This window comes from Alligator sinensis, unplaced genomic scaffold (genome assembly GCF_000455745.1).
Source record: "Alligator sinensis unplaced genomic scaffold, ASM45574v1 scaffold617_1, whole genome shotgun sequence".
Lineage (NCBI taxonomy): Eukaryota > Metazoa > Chordata > Crocodylia > Alligatoridae > Alligator > Alligator sinensis.
Genome location: NW_005842291.1, coordinates 1,357,489 through 1,382,036, shown reverse-complemented (window position 1 = coordinate 1,382,036; position 24,548 = coordinate 1,357,489). Strand labels below are relative to the sequence as shown.

Below are 24,548 nucleotides of genomic sequence, written 5' to 3'. Positions count from 1 at the left end.
CAACCGCTGTCATTCTTGACAGGCAATTTGTAGTAGTTAAATAAAACTATTAAAGAACTCTGAAAAAATTTCAGGGGGGAGAAAGAAACAGAGCAGCATGTTAGGCAATGTCACGAGCTAGGAAGACTATAGCAGGCAGCTACGGGATCAGAAAATGAATGATTATTGAACTGAACTGAAAGCCAAAAGTCCACAAATCAGTCTGGAGGAAAGGGGTCTAGAGGCTGGCACCAGGAAGTCTAAATTCAAGGGACCTAGAGAGTCTGTCTGTCACAATACAGCCAGGGCACTCCCATGGAAGCCCTATCTTCAAATTTCTGCTCTGCCTGATTTGAAATGTGGACATGGACCCTGGTCTCCCCACAGCTGAATACCATACCACTAAGCTATTGGGCAAAAAAGTCCTTTTGTGAGACTCACCTTTTCATGTCCTTCCAGGAGAAGCCAGGAAGCCAACAAGTGGTACCCAGAGAACAGGAAAGTAAGATTCAACAAGCTGAACCAAGCAAAGAACCATTCAGGACTAGACCAGAGAAACATCTGCCCTACTAAACAGCTTACTAGGCACTGAAAGAGCTTATACTTGTAAGCAGATAGGTGCACCCACTTGGGCAACTGGGGCCAACTGGAAGCAGATAGGCCACTGGCAGACAGGCCCATTCAAGTAACCAGGACCAGCTGGAGGCAATTTAGCTTGCTGTCCTAACTCCTGACACAGGCCATCTTTGTCCTTCACAAAACCAAACCAAACAAAACACACATTTTCCCAGGTAGGTTTTTTTGAGTAAATATGTTAACCTTACCAGTGCTGGTATAAAATGATTTCGGTCCAAGAGCAAATTGGCTTTTTACTACCCTAAGACTTTCTGTGTTTCCTTGCTACTGTGGCAAAAATTCACATTCAAATGTGAGATCTGTTATACTAAACTGTAACTGTGGGTAGGAGGAGATTGACTGAACTGTGAAACCAGTCCAGTCACAACTCAAAATCTTTATTAGGATATGCTATAGCAAAGATGTATTTTGATCAATAAAGACAATGCTTATGTAGCTTTGGATTCAGGGAAGAAACAGGTCTGCTAGCCAGGCTTCTTTTTTCCCCTGGGGACTTGAGTTGGTTTGCTAAGCCCCAGAGAAGTCCAAATTTAGAAGTCCAAAAGTAAAGGTCCAAATTTCCCTCTAACCTATGTCCCATGTTTATAGCTGGCTGTTTCTAATATTCTAATGAATGATCTCTGATTGGTTTCATTTAAATGTATTTGTCTCACTGAAACATTTAGAACCCATTTAAACTAAATTTCTTGTGGACCCTGGAAGGTGTCAATTAGTTGGGATTTGTCCTTCCCCTTCCCATTGTGGAATGCTGTTTGACACTGGTTTGTTACTTCTGCACCTTAGTTTATCCGACAAGGTTGCTTTGTTTTCACCGCTTACCTAAGCATTCTAACAAAAATGCATTTATTATAACAAAATAGCATTCAATGCATTTGGCTACATGAATTACTGCTTCTAATATTTTAAGAAAATGCTATATTTAGATTATTTGATGTATGGTTTTTCCTTATCCTTGTGCTCTGTTTGACTGTCTAGTTAAATATAAGGAGGGCTTTCTTTATTTTGCTGACAAGCTAGTTGCTACATCTTCAAAGGCTCATGCTACGGTCACTCAGGCATAAGCTTCTGAGGCCTTCTGCTTTAGCTACACTTCTGCAACTTTGGCCTAGGCCTCTTAAAACAGACAAGCCTGGCAACAACACATCACATTGACTTATACATCTTACAACAACCTGTTGGCACACTGCTGATTATCTCAAGGCTTCTTCCTATGAAAAAGATCAATATCACAATGTGTTGTAATCATGATGGCCCAAGGATATGAGGGGAAGTAAGAGATGTGAAGTGAGATAATAGCTTTTATTAGGCCAACTTGAATAGCTAGGAAAAATGTCAGCCAGGCTTTTAGTTATTAAGCATGACCACACTGATATCCAACCCAAACATATTGCTAAATTCATCCACTTCACCCTCACCTACAACAATTTTACCTTTACTGAGCAACGTTTCCTCCAATGGGCATAGCTATGGGCACAAAGAGTCACTTCCACCCCTAAAATTCTACCTCACCCTGAGACACTTTGAAGAAAAATTAAAAAAAAAAAAAGTACAAGCAAACCAATGCTGCATCTGTGATATATAAATGGCATCTTCAATAACAGGCTAAATAACTACTCGCCGTTCCATCAAATTCTCTCTGAAATACTCTCACACCAATAGCTAATTTCTAAACACCGTCAATATAAAGAATGGCACGTAAAAACAGCATCCTTCAAATAACCATACGTAAACCACCCAATGACTACCACACTTAAGTCCACAAAATCAGTAATCCTAAACATGGAAAAAAGCTATGATTTGTAGTCCATCTCACAGGTTCCATCACATTTGCTTTGAGGAGAATATTGGTGATGTGGCAATCACATATCTGAAACCTGTATTAATCCAACAAGGACATTCTGCCAGAGAAACGGACCGATTCTATGAATGAACCACTTGAATAAACAATATAGAAGCTACCAAAAGGCATACAGAAAACTGCCGCTTACTGCAAACCCCTAATTCAACAGACCATCCCACACTGAAATATATGAAAAAGATCATTAAACAACTGTAACGCGTACTTGAAGAATACACCCTGAAATAATTTTTTCCCAGTCTCCCCCTTTCAAATGGCTCTCTACCATTGTCAAACTTTGTGCTGACCAACAAACACATGAAACCAGAATTTGTCAGACAACGAGTGTAAAACCTGCCCACACATCTCTGCTTCCCCAGCCTCAATCAATGAATCTCACAATAAAAACAACACAAGCCAGAGATCCTTCATATGCCTATATGAACATGATGTACCTGATGGTCCTCCATCAATAAGCTCTTGATGAGCAGTCTCCAGGTCTGATAATTCATGGTGAGACTCTGGAGAAGATTTGAGTATTTCCCATACCTCAGAAGCCATCTCTTGGGGAAGGCTGGCATTGATAAAGAAATCCAACATCACCTCAAATGTGCAGCCTTCAGATACCTGAGGGTGCTTGATGATTGTGAAATAAGATTCAAAATCCAGCTCATGGTTTATCAAGCAGTCATGAACCCACCTTATTGTATGGATCTGAGATGTGAAGACACCTCAAGATGCTGGAGAAGTACCATCATTGCTTCCTGCAGAAGATCCTGAAATCCAGTGGGAAGACAAATGCACCAGCATTAGTGTCCTCTCACAAGAAAACACCATGAACGTTGAGGCTATGATCATTGAACATCAACTTTGCTGGGCCAGCCACATCATCCGGATGTCTGACATAATACTCCCAAAGCAAGTTTTATTCTCCCAACTCAGTCAAGGCATACGCTCAACAGGAGGACAGAGAAAGCACTTCAAAGACATCCTTAAAGTCAACTTGAAAAAGTGCAATGTTGACATCAACTCATGGGAGACTTTCCCAAGACTGCACCAAATGGAGGAAGACTCTGCTACAGGGATCTTAGTACTTTGAAACCTTACAACAGGAGACAGAGAAGCAGGAGCAACAGAAACAGTATGTCACAGACTGAATCAAGAATCCAGAGCTACCCACCCCGAATGGAAATTGTAACAGACCCTGTCAATCCTGGATCAGCCTTGTCAGCCATATTCAGACCTACAGATAGGGCAGTCATGGAAGACAATCATTTTTTACTGTGAGGGATTGCGAAAAAAGAGAAGAAGATGCATGATGTAATGCACCAGATGTCCTCTTGGAACCTGTGGGTGAAACCAAGTAACTACTATGCTTGAGAATAAATTCCCACAGCAAAATTACAAAGGACAGAAATATCCTATCACCATTTGGACTATACTTTTCATATAGCAACCACTTCATCTCTAACTTCACAGTCCTTGTCGCCATAGGAAACCTACAAAATGCCTTCAAAAGTTGGGCTCAATAAGATATTCATATTTTTTCCAGACATCAACAAATAGGTACTAACAGAGTCACTGGTTTTATGGCTTATTTTAACTTTCCTCTCACCCCTCCTACTGCTAAATTCTTTGCTTCACAGATGATAATTGCCACTTCCCTTTCAACTGGTCAAATTAGGTTTAAGGTAAAGTAATTATTCTAACTTAGCTTGGATTGATGAAGGGCACTTTATGCCTGAAAGATTCTGACAGGTCTCCCAACCATACAAGTTGGTCCAATAAAATATATTACCTCAACTCATAAAACTTAGTTCTCTGAGATACCACCAAGGTACTTCAGGATCAACTAGAAAAGAAAAGGGGCTAGGAAACATAAAGCCACTGTTTAAAAAAAAAACTTAGACATAAAATTATACATGAAAATTACAGAAGAAATATAATGAGGCAAGTAAATTTGTGTTTGACTGATGTAATTGATTTTTTTCTCTATTAAGTTTAAATGAAATTTATCTTGTCTAAATGAGTATCATTTATAAAGCACAAATCTGGTTTTATCATTGATGCTACAGAGCTGAATTAATTTTAAGAATCTCTGGCCTTCTGGGAGTGAATGTAGCCTAACTAATTCCATTCTTTAAAGCTAATTGTATTTGAATTCGTCAGTTAGCTACAACCACATATAAAATGACTAGCTTCAGATATACTTCTGTAGAATCCTTCTACAGTATTTGCCATTTAAAATAAGCAGACAAGGTTCTTTGGGTAAATCTGATATCTTTTATAAATTTGAGTTGGTCTAATGACAGATATCTGATTTACCCAAAGAACCTCATCTGCCTATGTCCTTAAACCAACATGGGTACAACCTACACCCATTTAAAATAATGTATGCATCTCATGTAGTAGAAGAAAGGAAAAAAAGTAAAAAGAAGCTAACTTTCTCAAATGAAGTTTTCTAGGAATGGCACCTTTTTATTTACTCCCAAATTGTAGAGCAGCCAGTAATGATGAGCAAAATCACTAATGTTATATAAGCACTGACAATATTGCCTTCCCTGTTATTCTCATGTGGGTAAAATTAATTCATGTATAGCGGTCTGGAATAGTTTCGCGTCTCATTTAGGCCCTAAATGGAGAATTTAAGAGGTACAAAAGCCTGCTTCTCAACCTCTGCATAATGATGTCCTTTCCCCCTCATATTGATTTCAATAGTTGCTGCTAGTTGTGCGGGCCGCCTCCCGATCCCGTCCATGTCACCATGTACGAGCCGGGATGCGATATGCGGACCCGTCTTTGCGCACACGGGCTGTGGCCAGCAGCCCGGGCACACGGGGTCAGAGGAAACCGTGCGGCGGAAAGGCACGCACGGGCTAGAATTAGTCACAGACGCGTAGTGGTTGATTCAAAGATTATTTACTTACACCCAAGATGGTCGCGGTGTAGGCTGGACAGTTTCCAGGTTCAGCTCCGCTTAAATCCTCGTTGGAGGACCACGACAAATTCGGTTCTTGGGCCCCGGAGTTGTTAAGGCTCCGCGGGTTCGGCAATTCTTTTCCCACGGAGTTGTCGAAGCTCCGTGGGTTTGGTTCAGCTCTCTGGCCCCAGAGTTGTTAAGGCTCCGTGGGTTCGGCAATTGAGTATATAGGATAGGGATACGTCTAGGATTGCGCTCAGCGACGGGGAGAGGCCAGAGGCTGTTTAGACCTCTGTTGCCTTCTTAAGAAATGCGCTGGGTCCGTAAGGATCCGCAGCGCTTAGAGATCTCGGACTCCAATTGCTCTCTCTCCAACTCGGGCGGAAACCACCCAAGCTCTTTATACGGCTAGCAAGCCAATTGCTAGCCATCACGTGTGCATAATTTAACACAAGCCAATAATGGGGCTCGAATTAAAATACAAATGGCGGGAACTCATTTGCACCGTGCATCTCTGAGATGCAAAAGAAATGCACCATGCAAAGAAGGCTACAAATTGGCGGGAAAATTCTCCGTTGCACCGGAGTTCTCCTTTGCAGCAGAGAACTCCACCGTGCAAAGAAGCTGCAATTTAACGGGAACATAATTTAGCAGTGCCGAAGCACACACAAACAAAAACTCTCAACTTTGGGTTGTGACACTGGTATGCAGCACCTCATAGGATTAAGTCATAACCTACAGTGCACAAACCCATTAGTAGAAGGAGACTGTGATTTGTTTTATTGTACTTTTTTCAGTCTACTCATGAATTAGATGCATGCATAAAAGACCTATTTTTAAAAATTAACAACCAATCTGTATTTCAAAAATTGTTTTAAAAAATCTAAAATGAAAGAGTCTGTCCTTCTAGTCTGACATTGTTAGGGTAACTCTATGTGGATTTTTGGGGAGCACTGGATTTGCAGCTGAATGAAGGCTATTACCTGTGGCCTAGCAGGAGCTGCTGACAAGGCAGAATGATATCTAAAACAGCTATTTCCTTATGCTAAGTAACTATTTTAACTGTGTTAACAATTTTTCTGAAAAAAAGCAGCAAGTAAATCTGTGTGAGTCTGTGGGCTGTGAATGAGATGACGTTTTAGGAATGTGGAAGATGGTACAACATGAGACAGAAAAACAGACTGGAATGTGAAAAACAACACGTAACTGGTAACAGAATCCAAGATGAACATATGCAAAAGGTTGAATGGTGATTGGTGAAGAAGCCTCCAGAAGCTTCCCGGTTTTGGTCAAAGTCTGCCCACTGACCGAAGAAAAAGAGTGAAGGTCTTAGACATGCGCTCATAGCAAAAAGACATGTAAATAAATGAAATGCATAGGCAATTTCATGCTAATGAAGCAAACAGTAAACAGAGGCAGAGCTTGAGATGGGAGGAGAAATGGGTGGAACATGAGGAGGGATGAAGGTGGAGTGAATGTTAATGAACTTAAACCAGGATGTATAAATGTGGGGAAAAATTATTGTTCAGTGCAGGTCCCCTAGTTCATGGGCTGTGTGTCTGTGAGGGACCCTTGTCCAAATCTGTCTCCACACTAAATAAAGCTGTTGCGAGCAATGTGTGCAAGTAGCGTTTGCTCCCTGCTTGCGGTGGCTAATGAGTAACAGGATCCATGAGCAATTGGATCGTCATCTCCCTAGTCATTGGGCGGTGCATGGAGTTGGGGTCTAACAGACATGACATTGAAGAATCTACCATGCTAATTCCTGGGTATTTGTAAGAAATGGCTCAACCTCAAACAAACCTAAACTTTTTGTTTCTTTTTAGGATTTTATTAGGGGTCTCTCTATTTTACTCAGAGGCACAGTACAAGAAAAGCTCAACTGGGCCTTTAATTTATATGACATAAATAAAGATGGCTATATAACCAAGGAGGTAAGAATTCCTTTTTAGATTCATTAATTGAAACCACTGCATGCATGTATGTGTTACTTATAGGAACCTGCCTTTGTGAAACTCTTGGTAAAAATGATGAGATTCATAGCAAATATTTTTTTCTTATCAGATCAAGAATGTTAAAAACAATTGCATTTAATGGAAACTTTCTTTAAAAGGATACAGGAGAACAACCCAGAAGTTTACGTGCAAGTTATAAAAGGCACAGCCAAAATTCTTAAAGCAGAAACGTGGTTGAATACATGTGTGTCCATGTATTTGCATTCATGGTTACTAGACCTAGATAGGCTTTTTAGAGTACATAAAATATTTGTCCACAGAAATGCAAGTGAACATCTGCATATTTGTAAAGTCTGTCCCTGAGAATTTGTAGTTGGCACATAATGTACTAAAATGTTATTAGTTCTTAAGGCATTTATTCTGCAAGGATTTCCACATGTGCTTAACTTCACACATGGGACTACTCAAACATGAAGTGGAGTCTATACATGTATCTTTGAAAGACACTATAAATGTTAGTGAAGCAAAGATCTTTCAGCAACACACCTTAAGATGATTACAGTGTGGATTTGTACAAATTATCTTTCTTATCATATTGGCACTAAATTACACATTTATAATTACACATACCCTTTTTCATTCAAGTCACAAAGTACTTCACAAAAGGTGGATTGGTATAGGCACGTGTGTGTGTAATTTTCATGGATACTTGTTTGTGTGTGTGTTCCAGTTATATTCCCATGGTGAAAAAGAAGAAATTCAGGCACAGGTTATGGTGATAAGATTTACCCTGGGTGTGTCTACATGGAGATGTAGCTCATTGCTATAGTGACATAGCACTGGCGGGCACAAACCGCTCATTGTTCATTGCTACTGCTCGTTGTAGTATGATCGGAAATGACCTGTGTACCACTGGGGCTGTGCAAGTAACAGTGGTACTAAATGACTGTGCAGTAACAGCTGTGTAGTCAGGGACACATATAGACGCACACACTGTCACCTACCTTTTTCCCATTTATATTTTGTATATCTCAGGAGCCTTCCTTCCACATCTAATATGTTAGATGTCTTAAAGCATTTAAATTCAGATATATCAAACCATATTTAGTTAGAATTTTCTCTTTTCATTTCTATTACATGACCGGAAAAAGCCACAGTTACTAATTTAGAACGTCAATGCTGCCAGCATGCATTACATTCTTTAACTTGTTGATGTGTTGACAGCGTCCCAGTGGACACATCTGCATGTGCACTGTTACCGCGCTGTACAGGCGCGCATCTACATGTGCGTGCCCATACTGCGGAGTAACTATGGTGACTTATGCTGACTTGGGAGTAAATTTACTGCGCAGTAAGGCACATTTAGACACCTTACTGTGCAGTAACCCTGTTTGTGTGGACTGACTTGGGAGTAACTTTACTCCCAAGTTGGCACACGCACAGCATTACTACACTGTAACTCTTGCATGTGTAGACACCATTCTAAAAACCGCTTACTGCGCAGCAAATGCACGTGTAAACATGCCCAGGCTGTCCCAAATTGTGCTAAAAACCTTTGCTACCCTGGTTCTAAAACACCACCTTCATTTTATCCTGCCTTACATTAAAATGTGTTTTTCTCTTCAGGAAATGCTTGATATTATGAAAGCTATATATGATATGATGGGAAAATGTACTTATCCTGTTGTCAAAGAGGATGCACCTAGACAACATGTGGAAACATTTTTCCAGGTAGGATAAAATAACATACAATTACAAAAACAAAAATCTTATGAAAGTTTTACATTCTGATTAGCTAACAATTAGCATATCCTTTTATATTTGTTGTCTCCTTTTCTCTGTGTCTGTCCCAATTGACTTGTCTATCTGATCCATTCTGTTATGTCTCAAACTCACTACAGCAGACCCTATCATTTATGACACGATTATATACTCTCTTATACAATGGCGCCTGCCTTAATTGATCACTGAACTGCAGTATACCTGAAATAAATCATAAAAAAATAAGAGACTGGTTTTCAGCAAGCTTTAAATAAGACTTAAGCACCTGTTCTTATTCTTCCTGGACAGAAAATGGACAAGAATAAGGATGGAGTAGTTACCATAGATGAATTCATTGAAAGCTGCCAAAAAGTAAGTAATGCATGATAAATGTGTAATGTATAGCTACTTCTATCAGCTGGCTAACAGACATACAATCCTACCAACAGGGTAGGGACATATCCCAAAGCACCTGCACAAAAAATATGCACATACACACTTGCAAAAACCACTCCTCTCTATGCAAACATATACTTGTATTTATAGAACTGATGGGTAAAGACTGGCTTTCTTGCAACTGTTCTCTTTGCGTCAATCTTCCTGTGAAAAAACTACCTTTTTTGGTTTGCAATAAAAAAATAGTGCTCACTATAGCAAACTTATTTCAGCTTTGTGCTAATTGCACGTGAAGGGGAAAAAACTGCTCAGGCCACAGTTTAGAAAGTATGCATTGCAGAATCATTTAAAAATAAGAAATGAATTATTTAAAACATGATTTTCAGTTAGCCAAACACTTCTATTTTTTGCCAAATAGAAATGGAAAAAATAATAAAACTGTCAGCTACTTTTTTGCCATTTACATAGTCCATGGTGATAGATAATATAATAAAAGAGTATCATTGGCACATTCATAATGAATGACATTAGATCAAGTGTTGAGAGAGAGACTATGCAAAATCCTAGCAATAACGAACTAGAGCATGCAGGTTAATTTAGTTGTGAAAAGAAGTATGGTTTTAACAAAGCAAAACCAGTGCTTCTGACTGTATCAGTACCTAATTGCAGTTAACATTTGACTAGGGAAAGCATATCTATCAGAAAACAGCTTGCTGCAGCCACTTCGTATTTGACAAGCTGCCTGGGAAATAAAAAAGATACTACATAACTTGTGTGTTATTTTGGCCTACATAATCATGGGAATGCCCTATTGGACCAAAAGCAAGATGCTGATTTGAGGGTGAAGATTCTTTAGATCTTTAGGAAAAGTGTGTAATATTCTTGATTCTTCTCAGTCAATTAAGTATAACAAAAAGGCAGTTTTGACTGTTTTGTATACTTCTAACAATAGGCAGTGGAAGAGACTGATTTTTTCTAGACTTATCGGCAGCTGTGAATTGCACTGACCATGGTATTCTCTGCAGCAGATCTCCCTCTCTAAGAGTACAGCATGGTCCTTAGTATTTTCTGTTCTTAAAGGATGTGATTTGTCACTTTTCTTGTTCAACATAGATGGAAGGCTGCTAGACTGATCACCACTAATGAAGATATTCATCCTTGTCTTCATTTCATCAAACCCTAAAACTGTTCTTCCTCAGTGTCTAACTGAGGTTTGGACAAGCATAGGAGTGAAATGACAAATTAAATCTGGGCAGATGATACTGATGGGAAGGACAATTCCTTTTTGGAAACAGGAGGATACGGTGAACATAGCTTCACTAAGGGGTTCTCTGCTGTGCTTTTCCAGTTTGTTTCATAGCACCAGAGTTGTGTTATGTTATATGCTGCTTCACAGTATTTGGATACGTTGCCACTGAAAAATTGTGGACCACCTAAGAATCGCAATGGGAGTGACAATTTTTAATAGTTTGTGTTGTTTGGGATGCAGCAATACAGCACATCAGGCTAACTCTAGAGAAAGATGCTAGTATCTAAGTCCTAACTTCGACATTCAATTTTTAAATCCAGATTCCTGCTCAGCTGCCACCTAGGATAGTGACTGAGTGAGTGTAAAGTCCACAAATGCAAGTCACCAGCCAGGTAGTGTGTTCTCCTTCTGTGCCTCAGCCCCGGGGTTCCCTGCTGTGCCAATCTGCCCAGAAGTGCCTCAGTCTCCACCTAACTCACACCTGAACTCAAGGCCACATCCAGACGAGCACAAATGTGCAGTATGTGGTGCCACAGGCCTGTCTGCAGCACCACACACCACAACATGCAGGTTTTGCCCACACTGCTACCTTCCAGCACGGGCCATTTTTTTGACCCTAAGAGATCTCAGGGTAAAGAAAACTCACACCGAATAAAGCCAGGCAGTGAATGTGGTGGCAGTGAACACCACTCAAAACCAGAGCCTGGCTGGCTGGAGCTATGCTCCAGTTGCTGGCCAGGCTCTCAGCTGCAGGAGTGCCATGGATGCAACTTCCCAAGGCCCCCAAGACCCCAGGTAAGGCTGCTAGGGCCAGCCGTCTCAGCCCAAAGGCAATTCAGACACATCTGCTGCCATCTCCCAGTAGCATGTTCTGACCAACAGCCTACAGCAGTGGTTCTCAAACTGACTCAAGCCACCCTTCAAGGTACACTTTGGAAAAATGCCAGCTCTTAGCTCCTAGAGCAGAATCCAGGACACCCCCTTTCCAGGGGAGCACATTATCACTGGACTACAAAGATCCACCCTCTTGTTTACTCTCCTTTAGCCCCACACATCTTCCTTTGTTGATTGCCCAGTATATCACAGCTTCAACAGCAGGGGTGCAGGATCTTCTAGGCTGTCGCCCAGAACCCCAGATCTCACGTGTCTTGGGCAACTGTTCTAAGGCAGTGGTTCTCAACCTTGTCTAACTCAAGGTACCTCTCAGAAAATGCCAACTCTTACTTTTCATTCTTTTATTTTTACTACAGAAAAGTAATAAAGCAATTCTTCTTTTGCAAAGAACTAAGAAAAACCACAGGGCAGAACCTATTTAGAACTATGAATTCCTATTTGAAATACTTGGATTTATTTTATGAATCATGTTTAGACACCTACCTGATAATGGTGTGTGGCACTGCAGGATCTTAAGGCACACCCTGGTTGAGAATCACGGCTCTAAGCACTAGAAAAGTATCTAAAAGATAAGGACTGATATTAGCATGACTGGCTGTACTCCTGTGTGAGTGAACCAAGGCTTCAAGAACTAAGAACTCAGTGCTGTCAGTCTGCAATAGCGATGCCCTGGTCAGGCACAATAACTTAGGACCTATCAGGAACTTGCGCATAAGGATACTTAGTTTGAGAGTGCTAAATGACCTTTGAAGAGATTTAAGGACCTATGGTTGGCTCAGCCATCATGTACAGGAGCTCAGTTTTTTCCTTGAATCATTTTTTTCCCCAAAATATGAGGGACCTAAGGCTAGGTGAGGGTTTCTTTTGTTTTTCTTTGTTTTTGTGTAATGGACATAGGCACCTAATTTGGAATTTTCTTTCCTAAGTCTTTCTTTGATGAACATTTTTTTTAAATATCTTCAGCATATGATGGCATTTGTATTTGACAGTAAGCTAAGTCAAAAGTATCTAAATAGGATATTTTACAGAGGTAGTGACAGGATGTTTTATGTATTATATAATGTTCCTGGGGATTCCTAGAGAAAGGCAAGCTGTGAGACGCCTCTTAAAAGAGCTTTGCATAAACAAGAGCTGCGAGCAGTTGAAGCTACAGTAGGAAAGGACAGAAGTACAAAAATACAGTGAGTAAGCTTTACATGCTCTATAAAACAGAAATTTATCAGTTTCCTGAGGGTTTTTTTTGCCATTAATGGTTGGCATCACATCCTAGATGACTTAATATGAAAAGCTATTTTGCAGGACTCTTGAAACTCATTGGCATCATACCTTGAGAACTGAGAAAAAATGAACTTACCAAAGCATACTGAAAGTTATCTAAATGACCTGAAGAAATGAAAGGTTGTTTGGTAACTTAGTCTTGCAGGGAATGCCACCCTCCCCGCCCCTTCCCCCCAAAAGAACAAACACCCCCATGAAAGAATTCTGAAGGTCACCTCATTGTGAACATCACAATGGTACCATGTTTTCCCTGTGAAGAAGAAAGGTAGGCAGTGAGTTACAAACTCTCCTCTCCTAGTTAAATATCCTCTGATACACTGGGTGCATATTTACATGTAATTAATGCAAAGCAATAAACTCCAAAGCTTATTGCTCCCAGCTGCGCACCCGGGAGCAATAAACTCCAGGGTTTATTGCCATTTGAACATGTACCCAGGAGTGCAGCACATTGAGACATGTTGGATCAGCCTGCCAGCCCGGGGCTGTTCTCCCCAGATCACTGTGCTGCAGAGGGGCTGGCTGGGGCATGAGGATGCTAAAGCACAGGGCTAGCCAGTAGGTAGGCCCCGCACTGAAGCACCTTCATGGTTCAGTGTCTACAAGTGTGCTGGTGCAGAGCTTTTCACTTGCATTTACAAATACTATCCTGATATGGAGTAAATTAGTTTACTTGTGTGTGTTTAGAAATGCCAAACTTCAAAAGAGTGAATTAGGCTGAGACAGAAATTGATGAAAAACATAAGATTCCCTTTGGGAAAAATGATTGCTTTTATTAATGAAAATATTGCAGCTGTGATCAAGTCTGAGAATGAAGGCTCAAAGAACCCTTTTTCAGTTCTTTATGACACTTGAATGAGCCATGCTGTCAACTTACCTGGAAGTATACATAGAAATATATTTGTAAATGTTAACAGACTTACTAGTGCATAAACCAGGCCTTTACAGCCTGTCGTTCCCACAAAACTTAGTTTTGTCAGAACCTCCAGGCAAGGAGAGGAGCATATATATCTAATGCCTACATACCTACAAGGGAAAAGGATTACAATGTAACTTGTGCTGGTGGTAATCTCTAGGCAGACTAACTGGTCTGAGATGTCCATTTCCATGCCAACTATACTGGGAACTAATGCGCAATTTTTTGAAAAAGAAAATGAATAAAAAGTTGTAGTTCAGCAGTTGAGCATTTGGTCACCTTGTGAGAAGGTGAGAGGAAATGATTATGTAAACATGGAAGACTGGTTCCAGCAACAGAAGCATTTCATTCCAGGAATAATCATGGCTCTTCCTATTCATGATAAAACAGAAATCAGAGTGTGTAAATCCCCAAATAATTTGATTAACCAGAGTAAACATAAAATAAATAAATCTTACAGCAGCATGTATGGTCTGCCAAGAAAGCACATCATGGAAGCAGTTAGAATAATTGGAACATATTTTTGGTGATTCCTACTTTGCCAACCATCCACCAAGCACCGGATCTCATTCAAGCCGAGCATTTTGATCTCACGCTGCTTGAGGTGCTTCCTATTTTTGAAACCAACACATTGGCAAAACAAATTCATCAGCTTTATTAATGCACTTTTGAATAAGTTGAATTTTTGTGTTATTTAAATGACTGCCTTCAAGTATCACCGGTTGCTACCTAGAGAAATCTATCAGTGCTCATTAGCATTGATGAGGGAACATTTTCTTCTGCAAAGACATCTTCTGTGATGACAGGTATGTAGCAAGACTGTCATCCTTAGTCTGTACTTCAGAATCAAGTAAACTTAAATTGCAAGCACATTAGCTGCTAAAATTGTCAAGTAGTCAAAGATTTTAGAGACACACAGTGATCATGGTGTTAATAGAGACATTGTTATTTGTTAGACCCCGACTCTCTGCGACACCCAACGACTAGGGAGACAACAGATCGATGCCACCACGCATCACCTGCACACACATTGCTCATCAACAGCTTTATTCAAAATGAAGACAGCTTCAGGCAAAGCTCCAACAAACCAGGGAGCTGCCACGAACGTCAGTTCTTTCCATATTTATATACCTTGGTTCATGCTCATTAACATTTACTCCACCTTTGGCCCCTCTTTGTTCCACGCATATTCCCTCCTATCTTAAGCTCTGCCTCTGTTTACTGTTTACTTTGTTAGCATGGAATTACCTATGCATTTCACTTATTTACATATCTTTTTGCTATGAGCGCAGACTTAAGACCCTGACCCCGGCTTCTTTCAGTCACTTGAGGCTTCTTCCTGATTTCTTCACTATCTCCAAGGTCTTGCTTCTGCTTTATCTCTAACGATAGCCGGTGGTCTGCATCCTGTTCTTTTTACACAATGAGCTGTATATCTTACAACACTTTTACATTGTTAGGAAAATGCTTGCCTAAGCGTCTTGCAATGTTTCTTTTAACATACCCTTCTGCATTGTGGTTAGCAGCTTTGCTAGGCCGCAGATTATACTAGCCTTGTATTCAGCTGCAAATCCAATGCTCCAAATACTGTCACCCTAACACTATTAATTAACAAACATTACCTTGTAAAAGTGAAAAATTATTTAGTAAGCTTTCCTAAAATTATCATTGTTCCCCTGGACCCTAAAATTTACTAACATTTCTGTGCCAAAATAGTAGCTTTAATTATTCCAATACATTTCTAGGTACAATTCAAATAAATTATTTTGGCCTGTTTCAAAGCTGAAATCAGCAATGGCACTTAAGATGCTGAGGTCTTGATCTGAAGAGAACACTTCCCAGGAGGTGCTCAAAAATTCACTCTTCTTTGATTCAAAAGTTCCCCTAAGATCTAAACTAATGCAAGACCAAGTTATTTTCCTTAGTATTGAGAGGTAGGGAATACAGAATTTTACTCTGGCTGATGTGAAGGAGTCTTATTATTACATTTATATATATGCATGATTATGTGCGAGTTTAGTAAACAATGTGGGGGAGAACCGTACATTTTGATGCATTCAAAGTAAGTTAACTGTGCACGGGTGCCTTTAATTATGTAAGTTGAAATAAATATTTTTAAGAAGTTCTATTAAATATCAACAAATGGATTTATCAGAGAAGAGCTGCAATGACCTACTGCAAACTGCAGGAGGAAAAAATTATCTTAGGGGTCAGCAATTCTTGCAGTGTTAGCTGAGGGAACTAGCAGATTCTCAGCTGTAATGAATGAATGCTTGTACTTACTCAGTTGTATACTGTCCTCAAGTCTTCAAGATAGTGCCCTAGATTTGCTGGGAGCATCTACACAAGATGCTATTGCGCCATAGCATCTGTTGGCAAAAACTGTGACCGCTGCTACGTTGCTGTAGCAATGCGCTCCCCCATTATAGCACGTTGCTATGGTGATGTAGCAGCCAAAAAATAACCGTGCACGGCCAGCATGGCGCAGTATGTGTTGTTACTGTACCATCTTTTAGTACTTTCAAAAGGAAGTACTAAATGGTGGCACAGTAACAAAGGTGCTGTATGGCCATATGTAGACGCACCCACTGAAAGCTATACCAAGCCGAGAAAATTTCAGATTCTGTACATAGAAATAATTCTCAACTCTCTTCAAAGTGCATCCATGATAATGATTTAATAAATATGAAGTTGTCATATGTTTACACATTATTTACAATCTGTTTCAGTAGATGTAAGTCAATAACCTCCAAGAGAATGGAAAATTTCAAAACTATGTTAAACATTATTGTATTAATGAGCTGTCATTAGTTTTGATTTTATGCAATCACCATTGAGGATTACTAAAATCAGTACTAGACTTATTATTTCTAAAATTAGTACCAGTTTCAGTCAATTTCATCGTATCTACTCACATTTTTCCAACCAAGCGACGCTCTCAATAACTATGGTTTACTTACTTCTACTCATTTTCTTGGACTCCTGTGGTCAATCTACAATGTTGTCTAACTCGTACCTTTTCTCCTTTACAGGATGAAAACATAATGCGTTCCATGCAGCTCTTTGAAAATGTGATATAACATGGCTAGCACTGCAATTAATGGACAAATGTGAACTATTCTGCAACATTTCCTAAAGCTGGATTTGTCACTTTTACCATAAATAAGATTGCTCAGCTTTACACTGAGACATGCATTATGCAAATAAGCCTTGTGTTATTATAAAGCTTCCCCCAAAAAGGATTTTCCAATGTCTGTCCTTTTAAGATTGTTCATTTAGATAATGGGATACTCAAAGTCAGGTTTTGCTCCACAACCTCTGAAAACAGGACCTGACATTTACCACCATTCCAACCCTTGTTTTATCTAGCTAATACAAGAGATAAAATTGTTGTTTTATTTGTTTTTATTGAATTCATCTCCAAGATTTTAAATGTCAGCTATTTAATTTATACAGAAAAATACCAAGTATTTCCCTTTCATATTTATATGCTGTTAATAATCCTCATTTTTACACAATACTTTGAAAAATAATTGCTAGAATGTGCAATATATCTTGCTGCAACGGGCTCCCACTTTTATTTGGTTTTCTTCTCTCGCTCTTTTTTTAAGTCCAGCTAATTTATACATGAGAAAGGGCCTTTTTATAGTAATAATAATAATAAAATGACTGATTTCCATAGGTTTAGTACCTACCAGTGGCAAACTTATGTCATTCTCACCTAAAAGTCTGCATTTATTAAATTTTCATGAAATTAGTATTTAAAGTATGTATAATTCTGGTTGGACTGTCAGCAACTTTTCTGTTCAATATTAAGGATCTGAATAGGTTTTGAGCTGAAATTTATTCGTGAAAAAAATCAGTTTGGGTTCTAATGTTATTTCCATAATACATGTCCTACCAAATTTAACAAGGAAAAAGAAATAACATTATTTTGAACTGTTCATCTCACTTCATTCCTCAGGATGCATGTCCATGGGCGCATCTACATGTGCAATTAATGCAAAGCAATAAATTCTGAAGTTTATTGCTCTGGAGTTTAGTGCTCCCAAGCATGCTATTTGAATGTGTGCCTGGGACCATAGCACACTGGGACACAACAGCCCTGGCAGGGATCAGGATGCTAGCCTACAGCTGCTCCCCCCAGCTCACTGTGCTGCAGAGGGGTGGGCTGGCTGGGGCAGTGTCTACATATGCACTACTGCAAAGTAAAAAATTAAATACAAGTACTATCCTGCTGTGGAGTTAATTAGTTTACTCCATCCTAATAGGGGCGCATGTGGAGACATGCGAAGTTTACTGCGCAGCTAACTTGTCTACTCCACGGTTAACTTCCATGCTCAGTGGGTGCATCTACACATTCATTAATGCCCCATAGTTACTGCGCATCTTGCACTTGAATAACCAAGTGCTAAATCAATGTGCAGTAACTGATACTGCTGCGCAGTAGCGCCAGCGCACAGCTTTTTAGTGACGCTACCTGCACAGTAGCCTAATACTATGGTGCAGTAGCATATTAGAATGGTTTTTGCCCTGCATGCTACTCCACAGTAGAATTAGGATACTGTGGCATTAGCAACTTACGTAGACATGACCAGCATGTAGTTAAATCTAGTACTAATGAATGCTAGATAGTCTAATACCTGTTTCAGATTCTTTGTGGTATGTCTGCTATGAGAGTGGCATGGAAAAAAAAGCAGAAACTTTAGCAATACAATGTAATTTATAAACAGTAATACGATTACATTTTTGAGGAACACTCTCTCAAAATAACTACATTAATTCCAAATCTAGAACTTAAACTCTATGTAACTAAAAAGATGAACATATTTTTTCCTATCATGATTTACTGTATTTTCAGTAATTCTAGGACACTAAGATAGGTGAACTGCTACCAGAGATATGCCAGTCTTCATTGTGACATTTACACACAAAGCAAAATAAGGGACTACTGGAGAAGAAAGAATGCAAATGTTATTTTGTAAAAATAAATCAGGTATCTATTCTGGTGTAGAGATGGGTATTAGAGGCATGTTGAAGGCTGCTCTGCTATCACCAGTGTAGGAATAATAGTAGTACAATACAAGTACACCTGAAATTTGCTGTAGCGTGTTTGCGTAAAGTAAATGTGCACATTTTGTAAAAAATAAATAAATAAAAATTATAAGGAAAAAACACCAAAAAAGCAGAACTTTTTGCGGGGTGGAAAGACACCCAGCAGCATTTCTTTGGATTTAATATTTCTTTAGCAAAATGGATTTATTGTTTAAAAGTTTAAATACAAGTATCCTGAGATAAAGCTTCAGGTAGTACTGAACTAACAGTTTAATACTTAAGTAATTTACCTGACAAAGTTAAAATGCAAAGAGTTACCCGGATGGAGATGGGGAGAAGGGGGGCATAGGAGGAAGGATTCAGAATAACATTGTTATATCAACACCTGAGTTACTATTTTTACATTATTTATACTATTGAAACAACACTGTCTATGAGTGGTATAAAAATCAGTTCTTCTGTGATGATACCCTCACATTCCACATTCCATCTGCACAACTCTCATCACGGGAATAAGTTACTGCAAGTTACGTCAATATCAAAATAAACATGTACATGCCATTTGGCAATGAGTTAGTTACTGCTCAAGTAATTACAGCCAAATTCTTGCGTCATACATGATAAACACACAAGCATAGTAGATGCGACAGAATTAATACACAGCAAAAATGAACTGATATTTACTCTACTTTCGCAACAAATGTAGATAGCCAATTATTGGATGTAGTTTCAGATTTAGAGCACAGGAAAAGTTAACTATTTTCCAGAATTAGACTTGCACAAGTTGATGTATGTTCACTTCATTGCAAATATTCATCTCTTCTCCCCTTGGTCCCAACACATTCCAGGAGATTTGCAGTTAGTTTTAAGAGAATAATTTATACCCCAAGGAAATTCCAGTGATGTCCACAGGCAACTTCTGATTTCCCTGAGCTCAGCTACAAGTACAGTAACTACAACATTTCTTGTTCAAGAGGAGATGGAACAATAGGTTGGGATTTTAGATTTGATGACAGCCACACTCTCCTGTTGATAAAAATTGATTTTAAACAATAAGAGGCTTCAATTCTGATGACACCCAAGTTATGAGGTTTCCTCAAACTTGTGCATATCAAAACACTACAAAACAAGCCCCAAAAAAGTTATTACAAGAAAAGCGTTGAGGACACAACTAAGTTAAGGTAGCATTTTCTGAGACAAATACTTTTCCAAATAGGAAAAAAAAAGCAAAAGAGAAACAAGCCACTAACTTATTTTTTCCCCAAAAGGACAGACTGATATTAACTAAACTAGTCAGTGTGGTTAATTGGGATGAAAAGGTCCAAGTGTAGAAAACAACTGGAATGTCTATAAATCCAAGTTGTGAAATCTAGCAGGAATTTGTATTCTAAGTGAGGGAAAAAGTCTTTTACTTATTACTCCATACATAACGTATTTAATAATCGCTGCAAAAAAGTGTAGGAGTAAACAGGAGAGCAGGGAAGAAGAAGAAAAAAGAAAATTCAGCATGGAAAGTTACTTTATGAGGATCAGAAATAGCTGGAATGAGGTATGGAATTACCAAATAGGTAAACTAAATTGAGCTGACATTGCAAAAGTAATTAAAGATTATAACTTTTTTTGGTATTTTAGCTATGTAAATAAAAAGACAACAAGAAACAAAGAAGTGGGGGTGCTATGCAGTGATACTGAGGGATTATGATTATAGATAATCTAGGTATGGCCCCAAAATTAAATGGGTACTTTGCTTCACATTTTCCCGAAAAGATGATAACGATAATGTAAAATATGAAGCTGCAACAGAGGTGGAACTAAAAGACAAAGATCTTAATGCATTCAAGTATTCCTTCCTTAAATACTGCAAAACCTGACTGATGAGACTGCAATTACAGTACAAAGCAATCCTGGGTTCTGACCCTTACTGTTGTCTCGGCTAATGTAAAATGTCTAAACAGGGCCAAATGCATGTAAGAAGGAATCAGTCTCTGTAGACATATACATAAGTAACATGCAGGGAACAACAACAACAACTCACCTTTCCACCATGATGCTCTAACTTCTGTAAAGCATCTGTGATTTTCTCTTTAAATTTTTTGTCCATTAATCTTTTTGAGAGCTATTGGAAAAGTAAATAAAAAAGGAATGAAAAAAATTAAGTATTTTAGTACAATGTATGAAAAAATCCTAAATTTATCTTAGCTTTAATATCTAGATTCACCTTGGATCAGAAAAATGAAAGCAAGTAGCAGCATTACAAGGGCTTATAGCTGTGCCATAGTAATACACTTATTTAAAAGCAAAAAGAAAAATGAAACTTTCAATAACAAAATTTCAGTTCAACAGAAGGCTCTCAGTACAGTAATAGCGTTACTACAAAATAAGAAAACACCTTATTTGAAGCAATTTTCTGCAACAGGATATTTTATGAAAAGGCCTTAACTTAACCTTATCATAAAATACTACTGAGGAGTTTACACCTACGTTTTGGTCTAGACTTTAAGGGTTTGTCTACATGGGGGACCAGACCAAAATAACTGTTTTGGAATGGTTCTTCTGTTCTGTATTAAGAAGTTCCTGTTGGAAGTGAATTAAGTGGAAAAAAAAAAGTTACTCAACAGAAAAATAAACATCCATTCAAAAAGCTAATGCCAAATAATTACTGTATGTAGAATTTTCAAACTATTACCTAGTTATTTCACAATAAATTCCCTATGTAAGCAATCCTAAAAGAAAGTAGGAAGATTTTTTGCTAACTTCTTAAAAACTTTCACTGACTTTGTTTATGTATATTAATATTTAAAAACATGGAGATCATTTTATAATAAACAATATACCTTCGAAACCAAGCACCTAATCAGACTCAAATCTTTGGGACTAGTGGATTGTTAGATCCACACAATCCACCAGATTACCACAGAGCTATAAATCTGTACAAAAGTATCTATCAAGAAAGGCCTTTGATGGAACACTTGAAAATTCCATCATTTCTCTGTGAATCAACAGGAAATATCTCAACAAAATCATCATAAGAAACTTACATTTGTGAGTATATGTTTCAAATGAATATTAAGTGAAGAACCAACAACTGCACTCAGCTGTACCAAAGCATTCAATCCCCTTTCAAACACTTCACCATCTGAATGGGCCTTGAAAGAGGAGAAAAATCAAAATGAATAATCTGTTTTCAAACAGTTATCCTCAACCAAATGTCCAAGCTCTCCAAAATTTAATAAAAATGAACTTAAATCACACTCGACCAGGACTTTTATACTTTTCAAATTACCGAAACAAAGTAAAATTTAGTAATATTTAGCAGGTTGAGAAATACAAGTACAGCATTAAGATATAATGTGAATATGAAAAAAATATATTTTAGGAAAACAAGCAGAAAAACATTCACTAAGCTACATCAAGAATTTGATGCTGTCAGGACTAAGTTTCAAACTAATAATTTACATCTTGAACCAGAGGCAAACTGTACCAGTATATATCCTAACTTAGGTTAGAGACCTGCTTAGACACTGCAGGCCCAGGCATGGAACCTGATTCAAATTTTCCAAGTTGGGTTGCTAGGATTCCCTTCCATACAGTCAGCAGGGAGACACAAGTGCCTACTGCTGTGTATTACTTACTCAATCTCTCCATAATCACAATGGGTACAGGCAGTACAATCTCCTGAGGGCAATTCACAGACCCTGGGCATTGCTCAGACAATGGGCAGGCAGCCAGAGAGGGGATTGACATCTTTGTATTTCAGATGCACAGAAGATAACTCATACAGCACTGGACTTCAGGGAACAATGGATGCACTCAGCAACAGCTTCAAGACATGCAGGGACACGGATACTCAGTTATCTTATGGCCAAGAACACAGTCGACATCCTCCTGCTTTGGGCACACCTGCCACAATCGATCATTTTCAACATTTTCTGTGAACCAGGGGAGGATGGAGCCACCATGTAACGTTCTGGAATCTGCTCACACAAGCAGCACACACCACAGAGGGTAAACTGAATCACAGGGTAGGGACACACTTGCACAAGTAGAGCTGCCGCATGGGCACAAAGCACTGCGAGTGAGGGAGGGGTAGCCGCTATGGTTCCGCAGCCAAATTATTTGCATGGCCCTGCTTTCCTCTTCTTGTAGGCAGACTGTGCTGCCAGACCCTAGCTATTATACGTTCTGGCTGAAGTCATCTCAAGCATATTCTAAATACCCTGCATATCCTGACAAAGGACCTCCCTCCCCCCTATATAGGTCTTAGAGACCTCAATACTGTCTGTCAATTGAAAAGCAGCATGTTGGTCCACAAGGATGCCCTAACTCCTGAGGATTGTGATGACCCTTCTACATTTTCTAATATATTTCTGAGACAGATTTTTATAGGAGTTAAAAAATAGAGTCAGGGCCACCTTGCACTGCTTTCTCTGCTGACATTACAGCTCAGAATCTGGCCTGAGCTCAGCCCTAAATTTATGTGGGCTCAGTGTGGAGATCTTAATCCAAAAGCATTCCCTCCATCCTCCTTGCCCTAATCCCACTACCTCCCCAACCAGGGCAGTTGGTGCCAGCCTGCAACAGACTGAGCTCTGCCTGCCACTCATATCACAGAGAAACCAAAGGAAATGCAGAGAAGATTGGGATATAGCATAGCAAGTATGCTTCTTCCCTCAAGGTCTAGCATGAACTCTTTGATAACCGCCTACACACAGCAACTACACAAACTTCCACTCTGAAGATATTAAGTAATGAGAGGATGCTACCAGAACCCATGGATGGCAGTTATCTAAACACTTTCCTCTTATACAGGCAAACAAGTTAGCATAATTTAGCACTCTCAGACTCGGAGACATGTAGGTCGCTTTCCCTGTCGGCTGCCTCTGCTGTACAGAGCTCAATTTGGGGTGATAACCAGATACTAGCTGCTTGGCTATGGGGAGGTCTGCAGGTGCTCAGGAGGCCACCCAAAGAGGCAGTTTCACAATCTGCTAAATGCCCCCTTGCAGAGCAATTCAGCATACCTCACTGCCCAGTTCTGCAGAGGGGACTGCCAGGGATGTTGTTCCTGTCCTATAGGTGGGCACTGGCTGAGGTGCAGCATCTGGCAATTCCATGGGAAATACTTAAGAGGATCTGGCAGGAGAGCCTAGCACTCTTCTGGTGCTGTTATATTGCTGCTGCTGTGTCCCCTTCAAACAAGCAAACCCACCATGAGAACCACTCTTGCTCCTGTCTGGCCATGTCATGGTCAAATCTTATTGGTATGCTACCTTCTCCATGGATGAAGTAGTAAAGCAAAACATGCATGATCTTGTGGAGGACTTCACTGGTAAACTAATGCTCAAACAGTGAACTAAACAGCAGGGTAGGTTGGCACTAAGGCTGTCAAGCTTCAGGTGCCGATTCAATTTGGAGGAGATTTGACCCAATTAGGTGGCCAAATCTCACAAGCAGAATTGAATCAGGAAACCAATTAAAAGATCCGAATCGATTTAAAGCTCCCCAGATCGATTCGGAAAAGATTTGGAGAGCTTCGGCAATTCAGACAGTCCCCGGCTGCTGCAGCAGGCAGCTGGCCCCAGACTCTATGCTGGTAAGTAGGGGGCGGGGACCATGGAGGACCCCTGCCAGGCCCCATGCCCTGCCTGCTCCCCCAACCCCCGCCCGCTGTCCCA

General features: G+C 39.5%; 2 protein-coding genes across 2 annotated transcripts in view; one reads left to right on the top strand and one right to left on the bottom strand.

Annotated features, from left to right (window-relative positions):
- Positions 1–16,926, top strand: part of KCNIP4 (potassium voltage-gated channel interacting protein 4) — a 99,209-nt gene extending 82,283 nt beyond the window's left edge. The window contains exons 4-7 of the mRNA XM_014522046.2: positions 7,199–7,306; positions 8,954–9,058; positions 9,398–9,460; positions 16,851–16,926. Coding sequence (XP_014377532.1) covers positions 7,199–7,306; positions 8,954–9,058; positions 9,398–9,460; positions 16,851–16,898 — 324 coding nt within the window. The 3' untranslated portion in view covers positions 16,899–16,926. The remainder of the gene's footprint in view (positions 1–7,198; positions 7,307–8,953; positions 9,059–9,397; positions 9,461–16,850) is intronic.
- A 1,786-nt stretch (positions 16,927–18,712) lies between these two features.
- Positions 18,713–24,548, bottom strand: part of PACRGL (parkin coregulated like) — a 28,784-nt gene continuing 22,948 nt past the window's right edge. The window contains exons 7-9 of the mRNA XM_006028145.3: positions 21,912–22,019; positions 20,909–20,989; positions 18,713–19,899 (exon numbers count right to left, since the gene is read on the bottom strand). Of these exons, the coding sequence (XP_006028207.1) occupies positions 19,843–19,899; positions 20,909–20,989; positions 21,912–22,019 (246 nt within the window). The 3' untranslated portion in view covers positions 18,713–19,842. The remainder of the gene's footprint in view (positions 19,900–20,908; positions 20,990–21,911; positions 22,020–24,548) is intronic.